This window comes from Mercenaria mercenaria, chromosome 17 (assembly GCF_021730395.1).
Source record: "Mercenaria mercenaria strain notata chromosome 17, MADL_Memer_1, whole genome shotgun sequence".
Classification (NCBI taxonomy): Eukaryota; Metazoa; Mollusca; class Bivalvia; order Venerida; family Veneridae; genus Mercenaria; species Mercenaria mercenaria.
Window position 1 is genome coordinate 46,440,402 of NC_069377.1, and position 19,321 is coordinate 46,459,722.

At 35.1% G+C, this 19,321-nt stretch overlaps 1 protein-coding gene and 1 long non-coding RNA gene across 2 annotated transcripts in view; both read left to right on the forward strand.

Annotated features, from left to right (window-relative positions):
• Nucleotides 1–1,003: 1,003 nt before the first annotated feature.
• Nucleotides 1,004–5,854, forward strand: LOC123536470 (uncharacterized). The gene is made up of 4 exons (XR_006683338.2): nucleotides 1,004–1,277; nucleotides 1,971–2,074; nucleotides 2,725–5,508; nucleotides 5,721–5,854. It is a non-coding gene; the product is annotated as an uncharacterized LOC123536470 (long non-coding RNA).
• A 347-nt stretch (nucleotides 5,855–6,201) lies between these two features.
• Nucleotides 6,202–19,321, forward strand: part of LOC123537409 (amiloride-sensitive sodium channel subunit beta-like) — a 35,674-nt gene continuing 22,554 nt past the window's right edge. Inside the window, exons 1-7 of the mRNA XM_045321117.2 lie at nucleotides 6,202–6,629; nucleotides 7,352–7,432; nucleotides 8,284–8,378; nucleotides 9,209–9,372; nucleotides 11,277–11,366; nucleotides 15,096–15,219; nucleotides 15,425–15,494. Coding sequence (XP_045177052.2) covers nucleotides 6,403–6,629; nucleotides 7,352–7,432; nucleotides 8,284–8,378; nucleotides 9,209–9,372; nucleotides 11,277–11,366; nucleotides 15,096–15,219; nucleotides 15,425–15,494 — 851 coding nt within the window. The 5' untranslated portion in view covers nucleotides 6,202–6,402. The remainder of the gene's footprint in view (nucleotides 6,630–7,351; nucleotides 7,433–8,283; nucleotides 8,379–9,208; nucleotides 9,373–11,276; nucleotides 11,367–15,095; nucleotides 15,220–15,424; nucleotides 15,495–19,321) is intronic.

The following is a 19,321-nucleotide window of genomic DNA, read 5'->3' on the forward strand; positions in this document are numbered from 1 at the left end:
ATTTCTTTCCCTGGCTTTGGGGAATGGTCTCAGCACACTAGACCACCCAGGCCCCATTTCAATGCGTATTACAGTACAATTTGTATTAAGAGACCACCTTAGGGAAGGGCAAACACAGATTATCTCTTAATGCAACATTATTTGTTCTTTATCAATATTAAAAGGAAACGAAATAGTGGTCTCTTAATGCAAGTGGTCTCTTGAGTAAGTTTGACTGTACTCTATATTTGCCGACCTCCAAGGCTTCCATACAAGATACATCTGTTGTCGTTTTATCAGTATGCTTTCGTTACTACATTTTTTATATTCATAATTGGAAACGTGTTAGAATCGGTCTATTGAAATGGCATGCGCAATCTATTATAAATAAAATGCCTGAATTTTATATTGTGCGTGTCATATAACCTACAGTCATTATAGTTCCCATCTGAACAGTTTTGTCGTAACGCAACATTAAGTGAATAATTATGTTATATGCAATATGGCAAAGCGGCGTAGCATACATATTACATAAGTTCATACTGTCGGTGAAAATAATCATATTTTACGTAAATAGCATCATCTATAAATTATTAGAAACCATTTTTTTTTTATTTTTTTTTTTTTTTTGGTATTAATAAAGGAACTAACCGGATCACTAGATTTAAGCTTTTTTATTAATAATAACTGGTATTTTTGTCTTCGTAATATTTAATATAAATGTGCACGCACGACTTTTGAAATGGATCACGCAATTTTTTTCTTTATAAAATCAGTTTATTTGTTATTAAAGAATCATTTGCTCTTTCGATATAAATAAATCAAGCAGATTGTCCATTTTTTCATTGAAGGTTCACCTACTAAATGCTTTTTTTTTTAAGATTCCGCTTCGTGCAGCGGCTGGTTGTTGCGATAACTGTTTCGTCGTAAATAAATGATGAGGTACTGGAGAGTCACGTCATGGATTGCACGATCAGTTGATATTATCCCAAGTTAGGCCGGTTATATAGTGAAACATATGGTCAAACTAAATCCAACATGAGATATTTAGTATGGAATGAATAGAGATACACAAGATAACACACAGAAAAAAAGTCCTCAAAAATATCACTACAGGATACTGAAATATCACATCATATTTATTGGGGGAAAAAGTATTTTCCAATGTCCGTTATCATGCACTGTGCGCTATTTTTTCTCTACTTCCGGAAAGAAGTAAACATCGCATTTCGCTGTCAAATTGTTTGGAACACACTCTGTTCGAAGAATACTGGTTATTGTCAAGTGAATCGTGTATGGTAAGTAAATAAATTTATTGACTGAAGTATGTCAAATGTCTGTTACTAGGTGAATGCAATATTAAATTATATAGTTATCAAGGCTGTTTGATTTTTATGGGTTTCCGCGAAGTTCACTACGACAAAGTGTTTTATTCAAAACATGTACTGATACACAGACCAGTATGAAATGTAAGTGTTAGTGGTACTCAGTATTAGAATTGTCAACGATAGCTTATTCTGAAAAAGGTCTAGTAAAGTTAAATCAGGCACATGGGTTATGCATGGAAAATAGATATATGGAAGCGTGTTTGTGTCGTAAAAATATGTTTAAAATTAATTTTGTAGAAACGAAATTAAATGCATCCATTTTGTATATCTAAGTAGTAGAAGTATATTTCTTTCGAAAATACTGACTATTTTGTATGTCGTTATAGGATCAATTTTGTTATATTCAGATCAAAATTTATTATTGCGTTATGCTGTCTGTGGTACTAGAAGAAACAAGTTTTTTTTACTGTTCAAAGTGTTCGGCTATACTATTTGTCTGCTGTTTACTGGATTTCATCATGAGGTAAAACCCTTGCTATTTGGATTTGTAACATTTGATTTTTAAAAAATTGTTTTAAATTAAATTAATACCAATGCATATAATTTCCTTGTGAAAATTTGTTGATACACCTTACAGTTTAACACTAATCTTTCCATTTTCAGTGCTGAGGAGAATTGTGTTATTTGCGATATGAAAGACGAACGTAAAATAGCAACATTGGGTGAAAAAAAATGTAGATAGTTAATTTCTGCAGCCAGGAATAAAGGTACTCTAATATTATATTCATGCATTTCTGTAGTTTATGCTATTTCCTGGCTTATCTAGCGTTGTATATTTATTTTAACATTAAGAAGAATGGAAGCAGAAGAATACAATCGCGTGTTACTTATTTTTGTAAATGCACCTCTGGGAACACAATGAGCAGAGAAATTCTCAAGATTTACACTTTTATTTGGCGGAATTTTCTATCGACCTTTTACCAACGATAAAGACAAAGAGTTCCGAATACTAGTAAACATATTAGAATATAACACAATATCGTTGTCATCTTACTCAGGTTAAGAACCACTAAATGTTAAGGTGTAAAACTATTAATTTACTACACTTATTACCAATTTAATTTTTATATTCAATTGTGTAGTGTATCTGTATTGAAAGAAAGGTATTTTCAAATCGCCATCTTTTTTTCTCTGTATCATTGTATCAAAACATTACACGATACTTGTGTGTCATTATATCTCCTCCTTTGAAACCTAAACATCTTTGATGTTTGTACATAAAAGAATGAATTATAAAAGGGACCATAATGAGTCTATTTGTGTCAACCCTTTTATAAATATAGATTATATTACTCGCCTATTAATCTTAATGTATCAGTTGACCTTTATGTTTATTACTCTTTTTATAAAATTTCAGGAGAACAAATGTATGTTAGACCTGAGAAAATTGTGTGCTATGAGTGTAGAAAAATTACTGCCACCCGAATCTACTTGGAGATGCAAACGGTACCTCTATAACGTAGCGAAACGGACACATTCATCTGACTTCTTTTCATTTCAAATGCCTGTTCTGTGGAACAGATGCCAAACAAAATGACAAAAAGGCATATGATAATTTCCAAATTTCAGTCAACAATAAAGAAAAATTGGAAGCGAAGTCTTCTGTTGACTCTAATCCGTACATGATCTAACAGCAGCTGCTGCAAGATATCATCAAAAATGTAGCACACATTTCAGAACAGGATGTCAAGTTCCGACTATACATCAAACACCTCAAAATACAGTAAAACGTAGTAAAGGTAGACCAACAAAAGAATCATCTCAAGAGGCATTTTTGAAAACCATGCATTATTTTGAAAACACTGAAAGTGAACAAATAGCTTAAATTATTGAATGATCCCAGGCAGAGTCTTTGTAATAAACACTCTTAACGTGATGACATTGAAACAGCTGGTAGTATATCATTCAAAATTATGTTTGTACAAAGGTAAAACAAATGACACATTGAGGTACAGAAAATTCATTACGAAGGCAACAAGCACATCGGTAGTAAAGATACAGACCCTAACTCCTACAGAGGCAACTGCAAAGTTTCAGAATTTTAGAGTGCACTGCCATTAAAATAGAGACATGGATTGGAAAGGAAACGAACCCTTTTGACTTGGGATGGTACAAACGTGGTGATAAACTTGTTCCTTGGCACAGAGGTTGCTCTACTGGGATGGCTGTAAATGTCATGACATAAACACTTAACTGACTTTCATAATCTTGAGAGCAATGAAAAGTTTTTCGAACATACTAACTTTATAATTGAGCATATTTTTACAGTATATCGCATCACAGAGTTTTGTTCTCACATGTTTGTACATTACGGCTTTGTGTACATTTGCCGTTACATTTGCTGTTAGCTGAAAATTGTAGTTTAGTATCGATTTAAATTTACTGTAGTAACCTGTTCTATATATACTATAGTACAGTCACTGTTGATCTGGGATTCTTTTCCTGAATGTTTCTTAATATACTGTTGTTATTATAACATTTATTACATTTAGTGCGAGTTTCAAGGAAATAGTTTAAAGATATTGCATGCACGTTTTATTGATGGGTGGACCCGCCCGCTTAGCGCATTGGGAAGAGCACCGATCTACGGATCGCGGGATCGTGAGTTGGATCCTTGGGCGGGCCGTATGTTCTCCATGACGACTTGATAAAAGACATTGTGTCTGAAATCATTCATCCTCCACCTTTGATTCATGTGGGGAAGTTGGTAGTTACTTGCGGATAACAGGTTTGTACAGGTACAGAATCCAGGAACACTGGTTAAGTTAACTGCCTGCCGATACATAACTGAAATACTGTTTAAAAACGGCGTTAAATCCAACACAAATAAAATTGATGGGTGGGGTAAATCTATAGTGTAAATGAATTTATTAGTAAATGTCACAACAAAGCTTAGTATCGGCTTTAATTTATGTGATATTTTATATAATCAATGCCTCTGATCGAAGAAATAAACCAACGTATAGGTTTAAACTAATGTATGTTACCTAATGAATGAACTTCTTTATTCGTCTGAATCATTGAATTGCAAAGAGGGTGCCCTTCATAATCTATTTTTTTAAGATTTTCCAATGGGAATTTTTTTGAGGACTTTTTTTCTAAAATGCTCTAATGTTTAAAGATTATAAAACAAGAAAAACATTTCATGTTGGAATTTGTTTAACCTTTTGACATAATATGTGGTAATATGACCGGCCTAAGTGGATTTCTATGCATTTTAATTACTCCTGTTAAAACTGTTTACCTTAAAGTACTAGAAATGTTACATGTGACTGCATCGACCGAAAATCTGTTCATTAATTCGAAATGTTGTAAGGTTTTCCAGCAATACCCCTAGGGAAACATCTCATTGAGAGACAACAGCTAAACTATTTAAACAAGAAATAGCTTTATAAAAAATAGTTGACTAATTGATATCAGTCCATAAATACTACTTCAATAAAAGACTATAATACTGATCAAACATTTACCTATAAAACAATTACTTTCATCAATGAGCACGTTTTTAAAATTACCCCCGAGATGTAACAAATCAATTAAATAAATGGATGTGAAAGTACAGACGTGCAATAACACCATCCTTTTTACTTAATGGCTGTGAAAGCTTATTAATAATTCTACAGTCTTGCAATAACACCATTTTAATTTGATTTTGCTTTGATCAGACAACTAATTATTCAATTATCGCGCAGCATGTTTGCACGCATGAAGCAATACCATGACATTCACATATATCTTGTATAGATATTAAACATTACCAGTTACTCCAGACATAATTAATCAGTAAGGACATATATTTGGAATTATTTACAAACAGAAGTCAGTAAAGTAATTTCTGATCAAAGAAACAGTCGGATATTCAGAGCAGTTTTTAGCACAAATTAAATTACATTTTCTGCACTTGCGTTATAAGACTATCTGCTTTTGAAATACATGCAGTTTATTTTTTGAACATGGAAAAAGAAGGAGAGCTACATAACCGAAGTATGTCAGGGGTTTTAAGATCCTTAGCAGAATCAAGTTCCTGGCATGGCGTACCAAAGATTGCTTCTTCACCACAGCGGACAGTTAAATGTCTTTGGTGCCTTTTGATGCTAGGGGCTTTCGGATTTATGTTGTGGCAACTGTCGGAACTATTCGTGTAAGTTCAGTAAAAAAATATTTGTGGATCATTTTGTATGTTTTAAAATCTTCAGATCTGAGGCTGTGTGCAAACTTGTTCATTTTCTTACCGTTGATGTACATTAAACGTTTACTCACTAGTTTGGTTCTAATTTCTTATAATAGTAACATAAAGAAAAGAAACTTATAAATTAAATTTTGAGATATGACACCGCACAATATTTCTTTCAGAACATTTCGGTCACATCCTGTTCAGACCGCCGTCTCTCTAGAATTCAGTTCCCATAGATTCCCAGCCGTGACCTTCTGTAACCTCAACCCAGTTAGGTCCTCACAAATTGACTTGTCACCAGAACTGAAAAATGTCCTCTATATAGAGGTATGTGCTAAAGTCATTTATTTGGGTCTGTAACTATTGTTACAACTTTCTTGTTTTCTGTTGCCTATATTATGCTTAATATTATTGTTATATGAAGTATCAGCAAGCGCATTAATGTAGATCAAATGTTTGGTTAATTTTAATGCGTAAGTGGTCCCGTATTCAGCAAAGTCTCTAAAATGCTAAATTAATATTTGGTTCTGCCATTGTAAATTTAGTAAAGTGTGTAGGGAAACTTAGCATGAATATTCATTTTGTTCATGCAGACAGCTCTGCGAACTTTCATAAGTATTGATATGCTATATACAAAGACATGACAAGTTGAATATTTACCATTCGTATCATTTCCATGTTTTTTCAACGGCTGCAAGTCCTGTCGGAGATTCCACTAAGTCTACACGTCCAAGTTCCACAACGATTGCCAGTCCAGTCAAGGATTTCACAGAGTCTACACGTCCGATCGCAAGTTCTACAACGATTTCAAGTCCGGTCAGGGATTTTACCGAGTCTACACGTCAGATCGCAAGTTCTACAATGTCGTCACATTCTCACTCAAACGTCACAGACCTGCAATTTGAAAATCAAACAGACACGAATGGAACCGACGACTTTGACGAGCACAGTTGTGTCACTGAGGGTCAAAGCAACTTCGAGAATGAATTCGAAGAAAATTCAGACCAATATGAAAATATTACTGATATACGTGCCCGTTGGGAAGAAAATACCAAAACATTCAAGACAAAATTTCGGAATGAATCTATGTGAATATACTATTTTAGCCTATTATTATTATCATCATTATCATTATACCAGATTTATATAGCGCCCTTTTCATGATAAACACGCTCAAAGGCGCTTTACATACAGCATTCATCCTCTACTAGTACAGAAACAGAGCGATCTGACCAGAGGGACAGAGTGAGATAAAGCCCCCGGAACAGAGAATATTTTAGATACAGACGTGTCCGGCTAAGTTAGCATACTCTTTGCGAATAGACATTCTGGTTCTTTAACGTGCCCGGTGTATAGCACCGATACACGCGAAGCCGTCTTTCCTGGGGAGAACCAGTACAGGCCTCTAGTTAGGTGGGAGACACTCAAGAGCAACTCAGAAATTTCAAGTGCCTGAACCGGGATTCGAACCCCGGACCTCTGGATTGACAGTCAAGCGTGTTACCGCTAGGCCACCGGCCCACCTACCTAAAATCTTCTGTATGTACTTAGAATTAAATATGTAAATTAGTTATTTTCATCTTTAATTGTAACTGAAGACACGTGATTATTCTCCTTATTTTGCAATAAAACCATATATTTATCAACTACTTTTCAGAGCTGTTACTATTTCTCACATTTACATATCACAACAGTTCTGAAATTCATATTAGTGAGAAACTTAGATATAAATGACTCTGTGTATAAATATAAAACAGTTTATGTACTATTAGGAATGGCATCGCCGTAACATATTCTTTCTTTCCCACAGAACTAAACGCAAAAGAATGGGGCATCAGAAGCAAGACTTTATATCTAGAGCGGCCTTTGCCAATAAACAACAAAATGTAACGTAAGTAGAAAATCACACTGTCTTTACTCCGTCTGTCCAAGCATGTCGTGTCACGGCTATAACTTTTAAATGATCTAAGGGATTCAAATGAAACTTTACAAAAATGTTAAACGTGGAGAGAAATTGTGGTGTTGGTATCTGCGGTCAAAAAATCTGGTCAGGATCCATGCCGCTCGCTTTCAAAGCCTATTGCAATTAGAGAAACCGTTAGCGAACAGCATGGATCCTGACCAGACTGCGCGGATACGCAGCCTGGCCCTGGATCCATGCTGGTCGCAAAGGGACTATGTTGGTTTTCTCATGGTGCGGCTCAAATTTTATTTTCTACTTTTCGCCGAGTAAACAAGAACATGACGTCGCGTTATGTATGCACAACTAGGTTTACTGTTGTTTTTGACTGATTGACCTCATATGTATTATTAGTGGTTAAATATGAAGATGGGTCGCAACTAATCTTAAGTTGATTCATATAAAAATACTCCAAGGCCTATGTTAATGCAATGGTTCTCTCACTGTAAAAACTGATCCATGCAGTTCGTATTTCATAAAGTCAAGTAATATTAGTATTACACATGAGTCGTAAATTCGCTTACGATGCCATGCAATCTTCAAGCAAAGTTCTTGTTGGATTTTGTCAATCTCTATCTACTAATAATTATAATTATGTTTTAAAATACATGTATTGAAACTTGTTTACCAATATGCGGCATTATGATATTCTTTTCAAAGATATTACCATTGCAGTGATATACAAGGAACTTTAGTAAGATATCTTGACCATGTTTAAAAAACATTGTGTTAAAGATGTGGTTGGATTAAAATTTGAAAGAATATATTTTCTGTTTAAACAGTGAGGTTTTCAAAGAGTTTACATCGTCTGATTATGGCAACTGTTTTACAGTGGATTCGCCAAAGTACATTGCAACGAGAACTGGTCCAGATCACGGTAAAAATTCCTTTCTATCTGCACCTGGCTCTAACGACACTAAGATTTTTAATAAAAACTTGCATACCGCATCATTTTATTGCTAAAAAGGTTAAATAAGTTTATAATTTGAGGCGTTTCAGCTGTGGATTAAAATATCCGACTTTTTTTTTATTTTAGCCATGAGTTAAGGTAGCCAACTTTCGTGATTTTAGCCATGAGTTGAAGTAGCCGACTTTCTTGATAACCTTCATCATTTGTTCCTTCTCCCGTCTAAATTATTTGTTTTCATTATTTACGATTATTTGTTTGTGAAGCTGTATTTCAGTGAAAAGACGTGAAATGTCTATTCTGGTCTCTTAAGAAAACTCAGTTCTTTTCTACCGAGACGAAACATACTCGGCACAGGTTCTTGCCGACTGCGCGTTAAAATCAATGCTGCAAAAACAAATAAAAATGGTTATCCACAATTTTCTACGCACTTGTTTCATTTTAAGGCATACATTTATCATAATCCTATAAGCAGAATGCAGTAATATTTTAGTGAATTGTATATGAAGTTATAGTTAAGCTACTTTTCAGTCATTCACTTAAATATTATTAGGGCAGTTTTAATGAAGGTGAAACTATTTTCTAATGCAATAAGGCACAAAATGACGTACCCTCTATACCCCGATGATTGGCACCTGTTAACTTTTTGGAATACAAGCCTTCCTTTGGAGCAAAATGTGTGAGAAAATAGTCCGGCCGCGGCATTGCATTATACAATTAAGGGAGATAATTATGTGATTATTATTTATATAGGTTTTTCTGTTTTTCTTAATCCGTCTTTTTTTTCCTCTAATCGCAAGGAATAAAACTAAGACTGAATCTGGAGGTTGATGAATACATCAAGAATTATGCTTCCGGTTACGGCGTGCGCTTGGTGTTTCATGAGCCGGGAACCTTCGCAATGCCAGCGGAGGAAGGTCTTACACTCAGCCCAGGTCACGAGACCATGATAGGACTAAGAGTGGTAAGAACATTTATGTTATATAATAACTTATATTGGCCAAATAGATATGGTGACGGGATCACGTTCATGGTTCGTATGACACTAGTATTCATTTTATTGAATGCATCTTAATATTTACAGTGTATTTTTCAAATCTCTTGCTTCAAAGTTATAAAACTCATTTTAGAGACCAATTTCTTGATGCAGTCTTACCAGTGCTCAGTTAAAGTTTGGAGACCAGTCTCTTGATGTATTTATTGATGTAGAAGTTTACCATTGCTCAGTTAAAGTTTGGAGACCAGTCTCTTGATGCAGTCTTACCATTGCTCTGTTAAAGTCTGGAGACCAGTCTCTTGATGCGGTCTTACCATTGCTCAGCTAAAGTTTGGAGACCAGTCTCTTGATGCAGTATTACCATTGCTCAGTTAAAGTTTGAAGACCAGTCTCTTGATGCAGTCTTATCATTTCTCAAATAAAGTTTGGAGACCAGTCTCTTGATGCAGTCTTACCATTTCTCAGTTAAAGTTTGGAGACCAGACTCTTGATGTATCTCTTGATGTAGTTTTACCACTGCTCAGTTAAAGTTTGGAGACCAGTATCTTGATGCAGTATTACCATTTCTCAGTTAAAGTTTGGAGACCAGACTCTTGATGTATCTCTTGATGTAGTTTTACCACTGCTCAGTTAAAGTTTGGAGACCAGTCTCTTGATGCAGTATTACCATTTCTCAGTTAAAGTTTGGAGACCAGACTCTTGATGTATCTCTTGATGTAGTTTTACCACTGCTCAGTTAAAGTTGGGAGACTAGTCTCTTGATGCAGTCTTGCCATTGCTCATTTAAAGGTTGGAGACAAGTCTCTTGATGCAGTCTTGCCATTGCTCAGATAAAGTTTGGAGACCAGTCCCTTTGATGCCGTCTTACTATTGCTCAGTTAAAGTTTGGAGACCAGTCTTTTGATGTAGTTTTACCATTTCTCAGTTAAAGTTTTGAGACCAGTCTCTTGATGCAGTATTACCATTTCTCAGTTAAAGTTTGGAGACCAGACTCTTGATGTATCTCTTGATGTAGTTTTACCACTGCTCAGTTAAAGTTTGGAGACCAGTCTCTTGATGCAGTCTTACCATTGCTCAGTTAAAGTTTGGAGACTAGTCTCTTGATTCAGTCTTGCCATTTTGCTCAGTTAAAGTTTGGAGACCAGGCTTTTGATGCAGTTTTACCATTGCTCAGTTAAAGTTTGGAGACAAGTCTCTTGATGCAGTCTTACCATTGCTCAGTTAAAGTTTTGAGACCAGACTCTTGATGTATCTATTGATGTAGAAGTTTACCATTGCTCAGTTAGGGTTCGGAGACCAGTCTCTTGATGCAGTCTTGCCATTGCTCAGTTAAAGTTTGGAGACCAGTCTCTTGATGCAGTCTTACCATTGCTCAGTTAAAGTTTGGAGACCAGTCTCTTGATGCAGTTTTACCATTTCTCAGTTAAAGTTTGGAGACCAGACTCTTGATGCAGTCTTACCATTGCTCAGTTAAAGTTTGGAGACCAGTTTCTTGATGCCGTCTTACCATTGCTCAGTTAAAGTTTGGAGACCAGTCTCTTGTGCGTTTTACCATTTCTAGTTAAAGTTGGAGACCAGTCTCTATAAAAGTTTACCATTTTGCTCATTAAAAGTTTGGAGACCAGTCTCTTGATGCAGTTTTACCATTTCTTAGTTAAAGTTCGGAGACCAGTCTCTTGATGCAGTCTTACCATTTTGCTCAGTTAAAGTTTGGAGACCAGTCTCTTGATGCAGTCTTACCATTGCTCAGTTAAAGTTTGGAGAGCAGACTAAAAACTGTGATATTTGACTGGCCGCGAAATGGTAAAGCCGCTGTCTGAGATTGGACTCCAAACTCAGAATTGTAACTTCTAAGTATGTCTACATTTAAGGTGAATATTACTAGACTACCTTATCCTTTTGGCAACTGTACAGATGGGGAAGCATTTAGGCAACGGTACAATATATCCTACAGCGTAGCCGTAAGTATACTAGGAATGATACACTTAGTATGTACTTCTAGTGTGTTGTAGACTTTGGTTAAATGCTTACATTTAAAGCAAAAAATGGTAGAAAATGTTATAGGTCAACCAAGTAAGTAAAATTCGCCCAAGAAGTATGGTCACCAAGAACATCTGATCATTATGTCACAAATTACTGACATTGCTAGGTAGTTGCTGTGTACTAGACAAAGAACAATGGTTCATTATTTTGCTTTTTATCATTGTACTTGTTGTATTATCCCAGGGGTATAGTTTTGGTGTCGGCCTTTCGTCTACTTGTCCGTCCACCCGAAGCATAACTTCTGACTTGACTTGGAGTATTTAAATAATACATGGCAGAAATATTAACTCCTACAATAGTTAATATTTCTGCCATGTGTTATTTAAATTACCATTTTTAATATGTATTAAAATCTTTCAAATCACTTCTGAGATACCTCTTCATGGACATGAAATGGAATAAAGACACTATATCTGTGAGATATCTATCTCACAGATATAGTGTCTTTATTCCATTTCATATATATCTATCTCGCAGATATAGTGTCTTTATTCCATTTCATATATATCTATCTCGCAGATATAGTGTATTTATTCCATTTCATATTTACCTATCTCGCAGATATAGTGTCTTTATTCCATTTCATATATATCTATCTCGCAGATATAGTGTATTTATTCCATTTCATATTTATCTATCTCGCAGATATAGTGTCTTTATTCCATTTCATATTTACCTATCTCGCAGATATAGTGTCTTTATTCCATTTCATATATATCTATCTCACAGATATAGTGTCTTTATTCCATTTCATATTTATCTATCTCACAGATATAGTGTCTTTATTCCATTTCATATATATCTATCTCACAGATATAGTTCTTTATTCCATTTCATATATATCTACCTCACAGATATAGTGTCATTATTCCACTTCATGTCCGTGCAGAGGTATCTCAGAAGTGATTTGATGATTTTAATAAAACATATTAGAAATGGTAATTGCTATAGGGACATGCGGACATTAAAGTTTCAGATTAAGTGGTTGAAGGACACGATATTTATGCATGCGGTAAATTTTTAGCTCACCTGTCACATAGTGACAAGGTGAACTTTTGTGATCACCCTTCGTCAGCCGTCCGTCATCAGTCCGTCCGTGCGTCCGTGCGTGCGTCAACAATTTCGTGTCTGCACGATAGTGGTTTCATTTATGATTTTATTTTAACCAAACTTGCACACAACTTGTATCACCATAAGATCTCGGTTCTTTTCTTGAACTGGCTAGATCCCATTATGTGTTCCAGAGTTATGGCCCCTGAAAGGGCCAAAATTAGCTATTTTGACCTTGTCTGCACAACAGCAGCTTCATTTATGATTTGAATTTAATCAAACTTACACAAAACTTGTGTCACCATAAGATCTTGGTTCCTTTCTTGAACCAGCCAGATCCCATTATGGGTTCCAGAGTTATGGCCCCTGAAAGGGCCAAAATTAGCTATTTTGACCTTGTCTGCACAATAGCAGCTTCATTTATGATTTGATTTTAACCAAATTTGCACACAACTTGTATCACCTCAAGATCTTGCTTCCTTTCTTGAACTGGCGAGATTCCATCATGGGTTCCAGAGTTATGGCCCCTTAAAGGTCCAAAATTGGCTATTTTGGCTTTTGCAGCCATATAGAGACTTCATTTATGGTTTTAATTTGATACAAACTTCCAAAATATCTTCAACAACAATAAATCTTGGATTCAATGACAAATCAGATCCAATCGTAGGTTCCAGAGTTATTTTTATATCTGATTACCTCCCCTGATTGTAATCAAAATGGATTTATATCAGTAAGTACTTATAGGACTTATTTGAAATTTCATTATTGTTATTAGTTGGACTGAGACAATCAGGGTAACTATGGACTGATTTCATGTCAAATAACCTCCCTTTATTTCAAATTAAAATGGGTATATTTCCATAACTAATGAAGATACTGATCAGAAATTTCATTTATGTCAACAGATTTATTTGGCAGATCCTTCTTTTGTTCACTTACAATATTTTTTTTAAATTACTTCCCTTTTACGTTACTATAAATAGCTTATTTTTAGTAACTTTTTTATTATTGGCCGTAGGGAAAAACCGAGACCACTTTTCTGTGGTACAACATGGATGGTACCTCCAATTTTTAGGTGTATATGACATATCTATACCTTGTAAGATTTTTTTTTCTTTTTGGTTAAATTTCTTTCCTTTGTTGTTCCTGTCCTTTCGACATTTTTTCTGAGGACCTTCTTGTCCTCAAGTGCAATGATAACAGGTGAGCGATATAGGGCCATCATGGCCCTCTTGTTCAAAACATGTTAGCTGTTGCAGGTAATAACTTGAGCAAGAAAAGAGAAATTTGGACCAAACTTTGATAGACAGAGAATGCGTTTTTCATGCCTAAAACCTTAATCACGTTCGGCAGGGAATACTTCTATGATGGGATCTTGAATGCGGATATATGGCATGCTTAATGTATAAGTGAAAGGCGATATCCATGGATATCGCCTTTCACTTATACATTAAGCATGCCATATATCCGCATTCAAGATCCCATCGGAATAGTTTCTTTTCTGTCGCATCATTAAATGAGTATGTTATCTTAAAAAATATATCGTAGCAACATAGCATCCATTATACAATCATGCTCTGATGCATATTTCGGGTGCAGACAATTAGATTACTTTTATCTCCACTTCTGGCAAAGTAATTTAAGGTAGCATGGTACACTTAGAATTTTGGCCCTCGTCAATATTTGCAATAATTAGAACTTCGTGATTTTGGATGTCTGTAAATTAATGTGAGAGATAATGATTGTTAATTCTTTAGAAAATTTAAACAGCTGATATGTAAAATTCTGATGTCAGTTGTAAAACTACTGCTGCAGCTTTGTATGAATCGATAGTCATCTGGCGCGGAATTCAAATCATAGAAGGTTTCATGTTTGTTAATTGATACTCGGAACATTGTGCTATTTGTGAAAAACGAACGGCTAGGCCCCATTCCATTAATATCCTGTAATCAGTAGGACTATTAAATTGAGAAATGCAAAAATTGGATATTGTTTCTGTAACGGGATCATTGCAGGCTGTTCAAAAAGTGCAAAATTGATGATTTTGGCATGTTATTTTTAATAGATGGAGTAAAACTTTTGTTTTGATAACTTTCTGTATTCTTGTATGAGAGCCCTGATAGTTACATTCATGCCCTATTATACGAATTTGTTTATTATTCTATGATTAAATGTTCACTGTTGCCATGTATACGTCATGTACCACGTGGGACTATGACCTTCTCCTTATAAGAAAATAAAACTTGTATACTGAAACTTGTAAAATCTTGATATCCTCTTAATATGAGCCGCGCCATGAGAAAACCAACATAGTGTGTTTGTGACCAGCATGGATCCAGACCAGCCTGCGCATCCACGCAGTCTTGTCAGGACCCATGCTCTCCGCTTTCAAAGCCTATTGCAATTAGAGAAACCGTTAACGAACAGCATGGATCCTGACCAGAATGCACGGATGCGCAGGCTGGTCTGGATCCATGCTGGTCGCAAACGCACTATGTTGGTTTTCTCATGGCGCGACTCAATTATGAAATTAAGGATATCATAAAATCACACATTTTATACAATTAATTAATTGCGTTTTTTCTGACTGGACATAGGCCTGTATGGAGTTTTGCCGCATAGAGATGACAGTTGAACAGTGTGACTGCGTTCCCTTTGATGCCCCGGATCTTCACTTCAGTAGGAACGGGGTCCACGTGTGTGACAATCTAAAGAAAACTGGTAATATTTTTCCTCATATACATAACGTGATAATTTCTTCTATTCTTTAAAACGAATTTGATTTAGATGCGTTTTCCATAGTTTAAAGTGTAATTTATATTTCTGTCCTGGAAGCAAAAACATTTTGTTTAGTACTTTCTTAATACTTGTGGATGGAAGACTTCTGTTTTACACACGTTTACTTGTTTTTATTTAATTTTCACAGAAGACAAGTGTGCGGACAAAGTTAACTATAATTTCGAGCCTGGAAACTGTGATTGCATTAGTCCATGCAGGTTAGAAAAACATTCAAGTATCAAGTATCTAGGTTACAAGTTGCACGGTGGGGAAACCACGTGACTAAATCGGATAACGTGCACGCAAAAGTGCTAAAAATAGGCCCGCTTCAGGTATGTATTTTCACTATAACTTTTTTGATCCGCAATTGTTTTAAACGAGATAACGTGCATAAACCCCGCAATAAAAAGCTCTTTCAGCGGATATATGTAACTTGATGAAAGTCCCTCCCGTTTTTACGTAATCCTTGCCCAACCGATTCGAAAGATGAAAAATATATTGGTAACGAACACGTCTGTTCACAAGTTACCCACCTAGCACAGATTCTGCAGAGAATTTTCGCTGGAATGTAGGTTTAAAATAAAGCCGGTCATTGTCCAAAGGCCTGTACCAAATATTTAACATGACTATTCAGGAATATTGAAGATATCGTAAGACAAAGGGTGCGGTAACGGACACGTTCCGGTTTTCAGGAGGTGACGTACACGTCATTTTTCCCCAGAGGGTAACATACACGTCAAAGACTATCATTCATGTAGAACATCTTTGTCTTTAAATGACTGAACTGTCATTATTTTGATATTGTTAAAAAAGATGCAGATGCTGGGAATATGCTGTTTTTCTTTCGGTAGGTTAGTATATATAGAAATGCTACAGTGAAAATGAGTAGCAGTTGGAATTTTATGGTCTAAACGTCTATGTTATTTTGACAAGTAGACATTGTTAGCAGTTGCCATTTTAAATGTCAACTTTTTTCTCCAAATATCAAAAGTTAATTAGGTTTCTGGGAATAAACCATGTAGTTCTGTCTGTCAGCAGGGTTTAATCAAATCCATATGTTCAAATCTTCTTGATGACCCGTTGAACTGTAAACATTTTTATATTGTTAAAAAGATGCTGGAATAAGTATAAATTCTGAACGATAACTCGAACGATAGCATGTTTGATAACCATGATTTTTCTTCATTAAAACGTTACAATACAGAAAATCTTTTTGTTTAATATGATAGCATGCCCTTTATTTGTATCATTGAAAAACGTTTTGAGTTCTATCATGCATGTGACCATAACAATCAACCGATAAAATAAACACGTTGTCATTTAAATTATCGTGCGGGAGTAATATGTTATTCTTTCTGTAGGTTAGTGACAGTTTGTTGGTTAGCTAGTTATTCATTTAGACCTCCATACTGAAACAACATATCAGTATTGACCTAAATTTTGCATATCGAAGGACATAGTCATTCCATGGTTGATTAAATTATAAATGCTGACATATTCTGATAATATAGATCTATAAATGCGTCAATTTCATCCAAAGCTTTAAAATAACAGCCTCAGTTAAGTTTAGGCTGTTCATTCACAAAATCAAATACCTTATATATTTTGATAATTATTTCATTATTATATAATTTATTGTACATGTATAAGCATTAACGAGATTATAATTAACTATTAAGGTTTAAGAGTATATCACCAAAACACAGAAATATTTTATAAACGAATAACATCGTTACCAATATTTTACTTAACCATTACATGTTCTGCGGTACTGTCCCGTACTGAAAATATTCTGAAAAAGTTGTCCCCCTTTGAAAATGAATGCCATTTGTAAAGAAATAAAAATAAACAATTGCTGAAAACTGTGTTCCACTTAATTATGTGAAATTTCAACACTCGCATGCGATTGCAAATGAATCAAAACTAACATGTGTAACAGTTCTTTGAAAATGGTGAGTTTTTGAAGGCGTTTGACTGCCCGGAAGTGGGTCCCATTCAGGCAGTCTTTTTTTCGGAATTCAATGTTTATATTAGTATACTGACACTTGTTTTGTTGTTTTTGTAATGATAGCGTGTATATTACTTATATTACTCTACAAAACAAGTGTCAGTAGTACTGATATAACCATTGAATTCCGAAAAAAGAACTGTTTAAACAGGCCCCACTTCCAGACAGTCAAGCGCTTTTAAAAACTCACCATTTTCAAGGAACTGCTACACATGTTTGTTTTGATGCATTTGTAATAGCATGCGAGTGTTGAAATTTCACATAACTAGGTGGAACACAGTTTTCAGCGATTTTTTATTTTCATTTCTTTACAAATGGCATTCATTTTCAAAGGGGGACAACTTTTTCAGAATATTTTCAGTACGGGACAGTACGGCAGAACATGTAATGGTCAGGTAAAATATTGGTAATGATGTTGTTCGTTTATAAAATATTTCTGTGCTTTGGTGATATACTCCTAAACCTTAAACTAAACTAAGCTATATCGGATTGCGATTTTACATTTGCCATTTTAAAGTTGTCAAAATGTCGCAAAAATGTGAGTTTTTTTAAACAAGTACAGTTGACTTAGACAGTTTTTGTGTCGCCTACTACAAAGTAGCTGCGACATATAGGGATCACTTTTCCGTCGTCTGTCTGTCTGTCCGTCTGGCGACCGGCTGGCGTTAGTCACGCTTCTTGTCCGGAGCATAACTCAAGAAGTAATAAAGGTGCTAATTTGTTACTTCACACAGTGATCAAACACAGTGAGAGGATGTGCAGTATCAAAGAACCATAACTCTAGGTGGTCCCATTTTTCAATTATCTCCCCTTATCTTTATAAAAAAAGACTTATCGAGAGCCTAAGTCAAAAACTATTTGAAGAATTGACTTGATACTTTACACATTGACAGAGGAAGTGCAGTGTGGTGGTCACATTTTTAAATAATCTCCCCTTATCGTTATATAGAAAGCTTGTCTGAAGCCCAAGCCAAAATTATATAAAGGATTGACTTGATACTTTGCACATAAATAGAGGTCTAATGAAAGGAAGTACAGTGTCAAAGTACCATAATTCTAACTGACCTTATTTTTGAATAACCTCCCTTTATGTATAAAAAAAAACTTGTCTGGAGCAAATGTCAAAACCATATAAAGGATTGTCTTGATACTTGATACATTGATAGAGGTCAGTGAAGCAAAGTGCAGTGTCAAAGAACCATTACTTCTGCTGACCCCATTTTTGAATCACCTCCCTTTATGCATGAAAAGGAAAAGCAAGAAGCTTGACTGAAGCCCAAGCCAAGAACTATATGAAGGATTGATTTGATACTTTGCACATTAATACAGGTCAAAGAAAGGAAGTGCAGTGATAAGGAATCATAACTCTTAATGACTCCATTTTTAATTACCTCCCAGTATGTATAAGAAACTTGTCTGGAATCCAAGTAAAAACAATATAAAGGATTGACTGGATACTTTGCACATTAATAGAGGTCATTTTTCTTCTCTTATGTTTACTACTCTAGCATTTGTCCCCAGCAGGCGACATGTGCGATCTTGTTATTCATATTGAAGCGCAATAATTTTTGGACAATAAATTTACACTGCTACCGTATAAGATCTATTATACTGACTTTTATTTTGACATGATATACAAAATATAAACATGTCAAAAAGAAAAGTAACAAGTTTTTTTCTGTTGTTATTTTTAGACAATGGGTCGTCCAAGAAAGTTTTTCCCACAACAGTGGTAGGTTCACGCTCCACTATGTTTCTTCTCGTGCGCCTTTAAATTACTTTTTCTCCGAAAAGACATTCCGCACTCCTGGCACATATATTCATTCTCCGTGCTATAAATAGATAATGGTTTCACTGCTGTTACTCTCGGTGCAACAATGATACCTATATGCGTATTTAATACTTCTTTTTGTTTGTCTTTGATTTACATCCTCTTTCAAAAGTCAGAATCATATGGTGCGGACAACTAAACTAACTATCGTTACTGGAAAGAACAAGTACTAGGCTTCCATCCCCCGTAAGCAACTGTCAACTTTT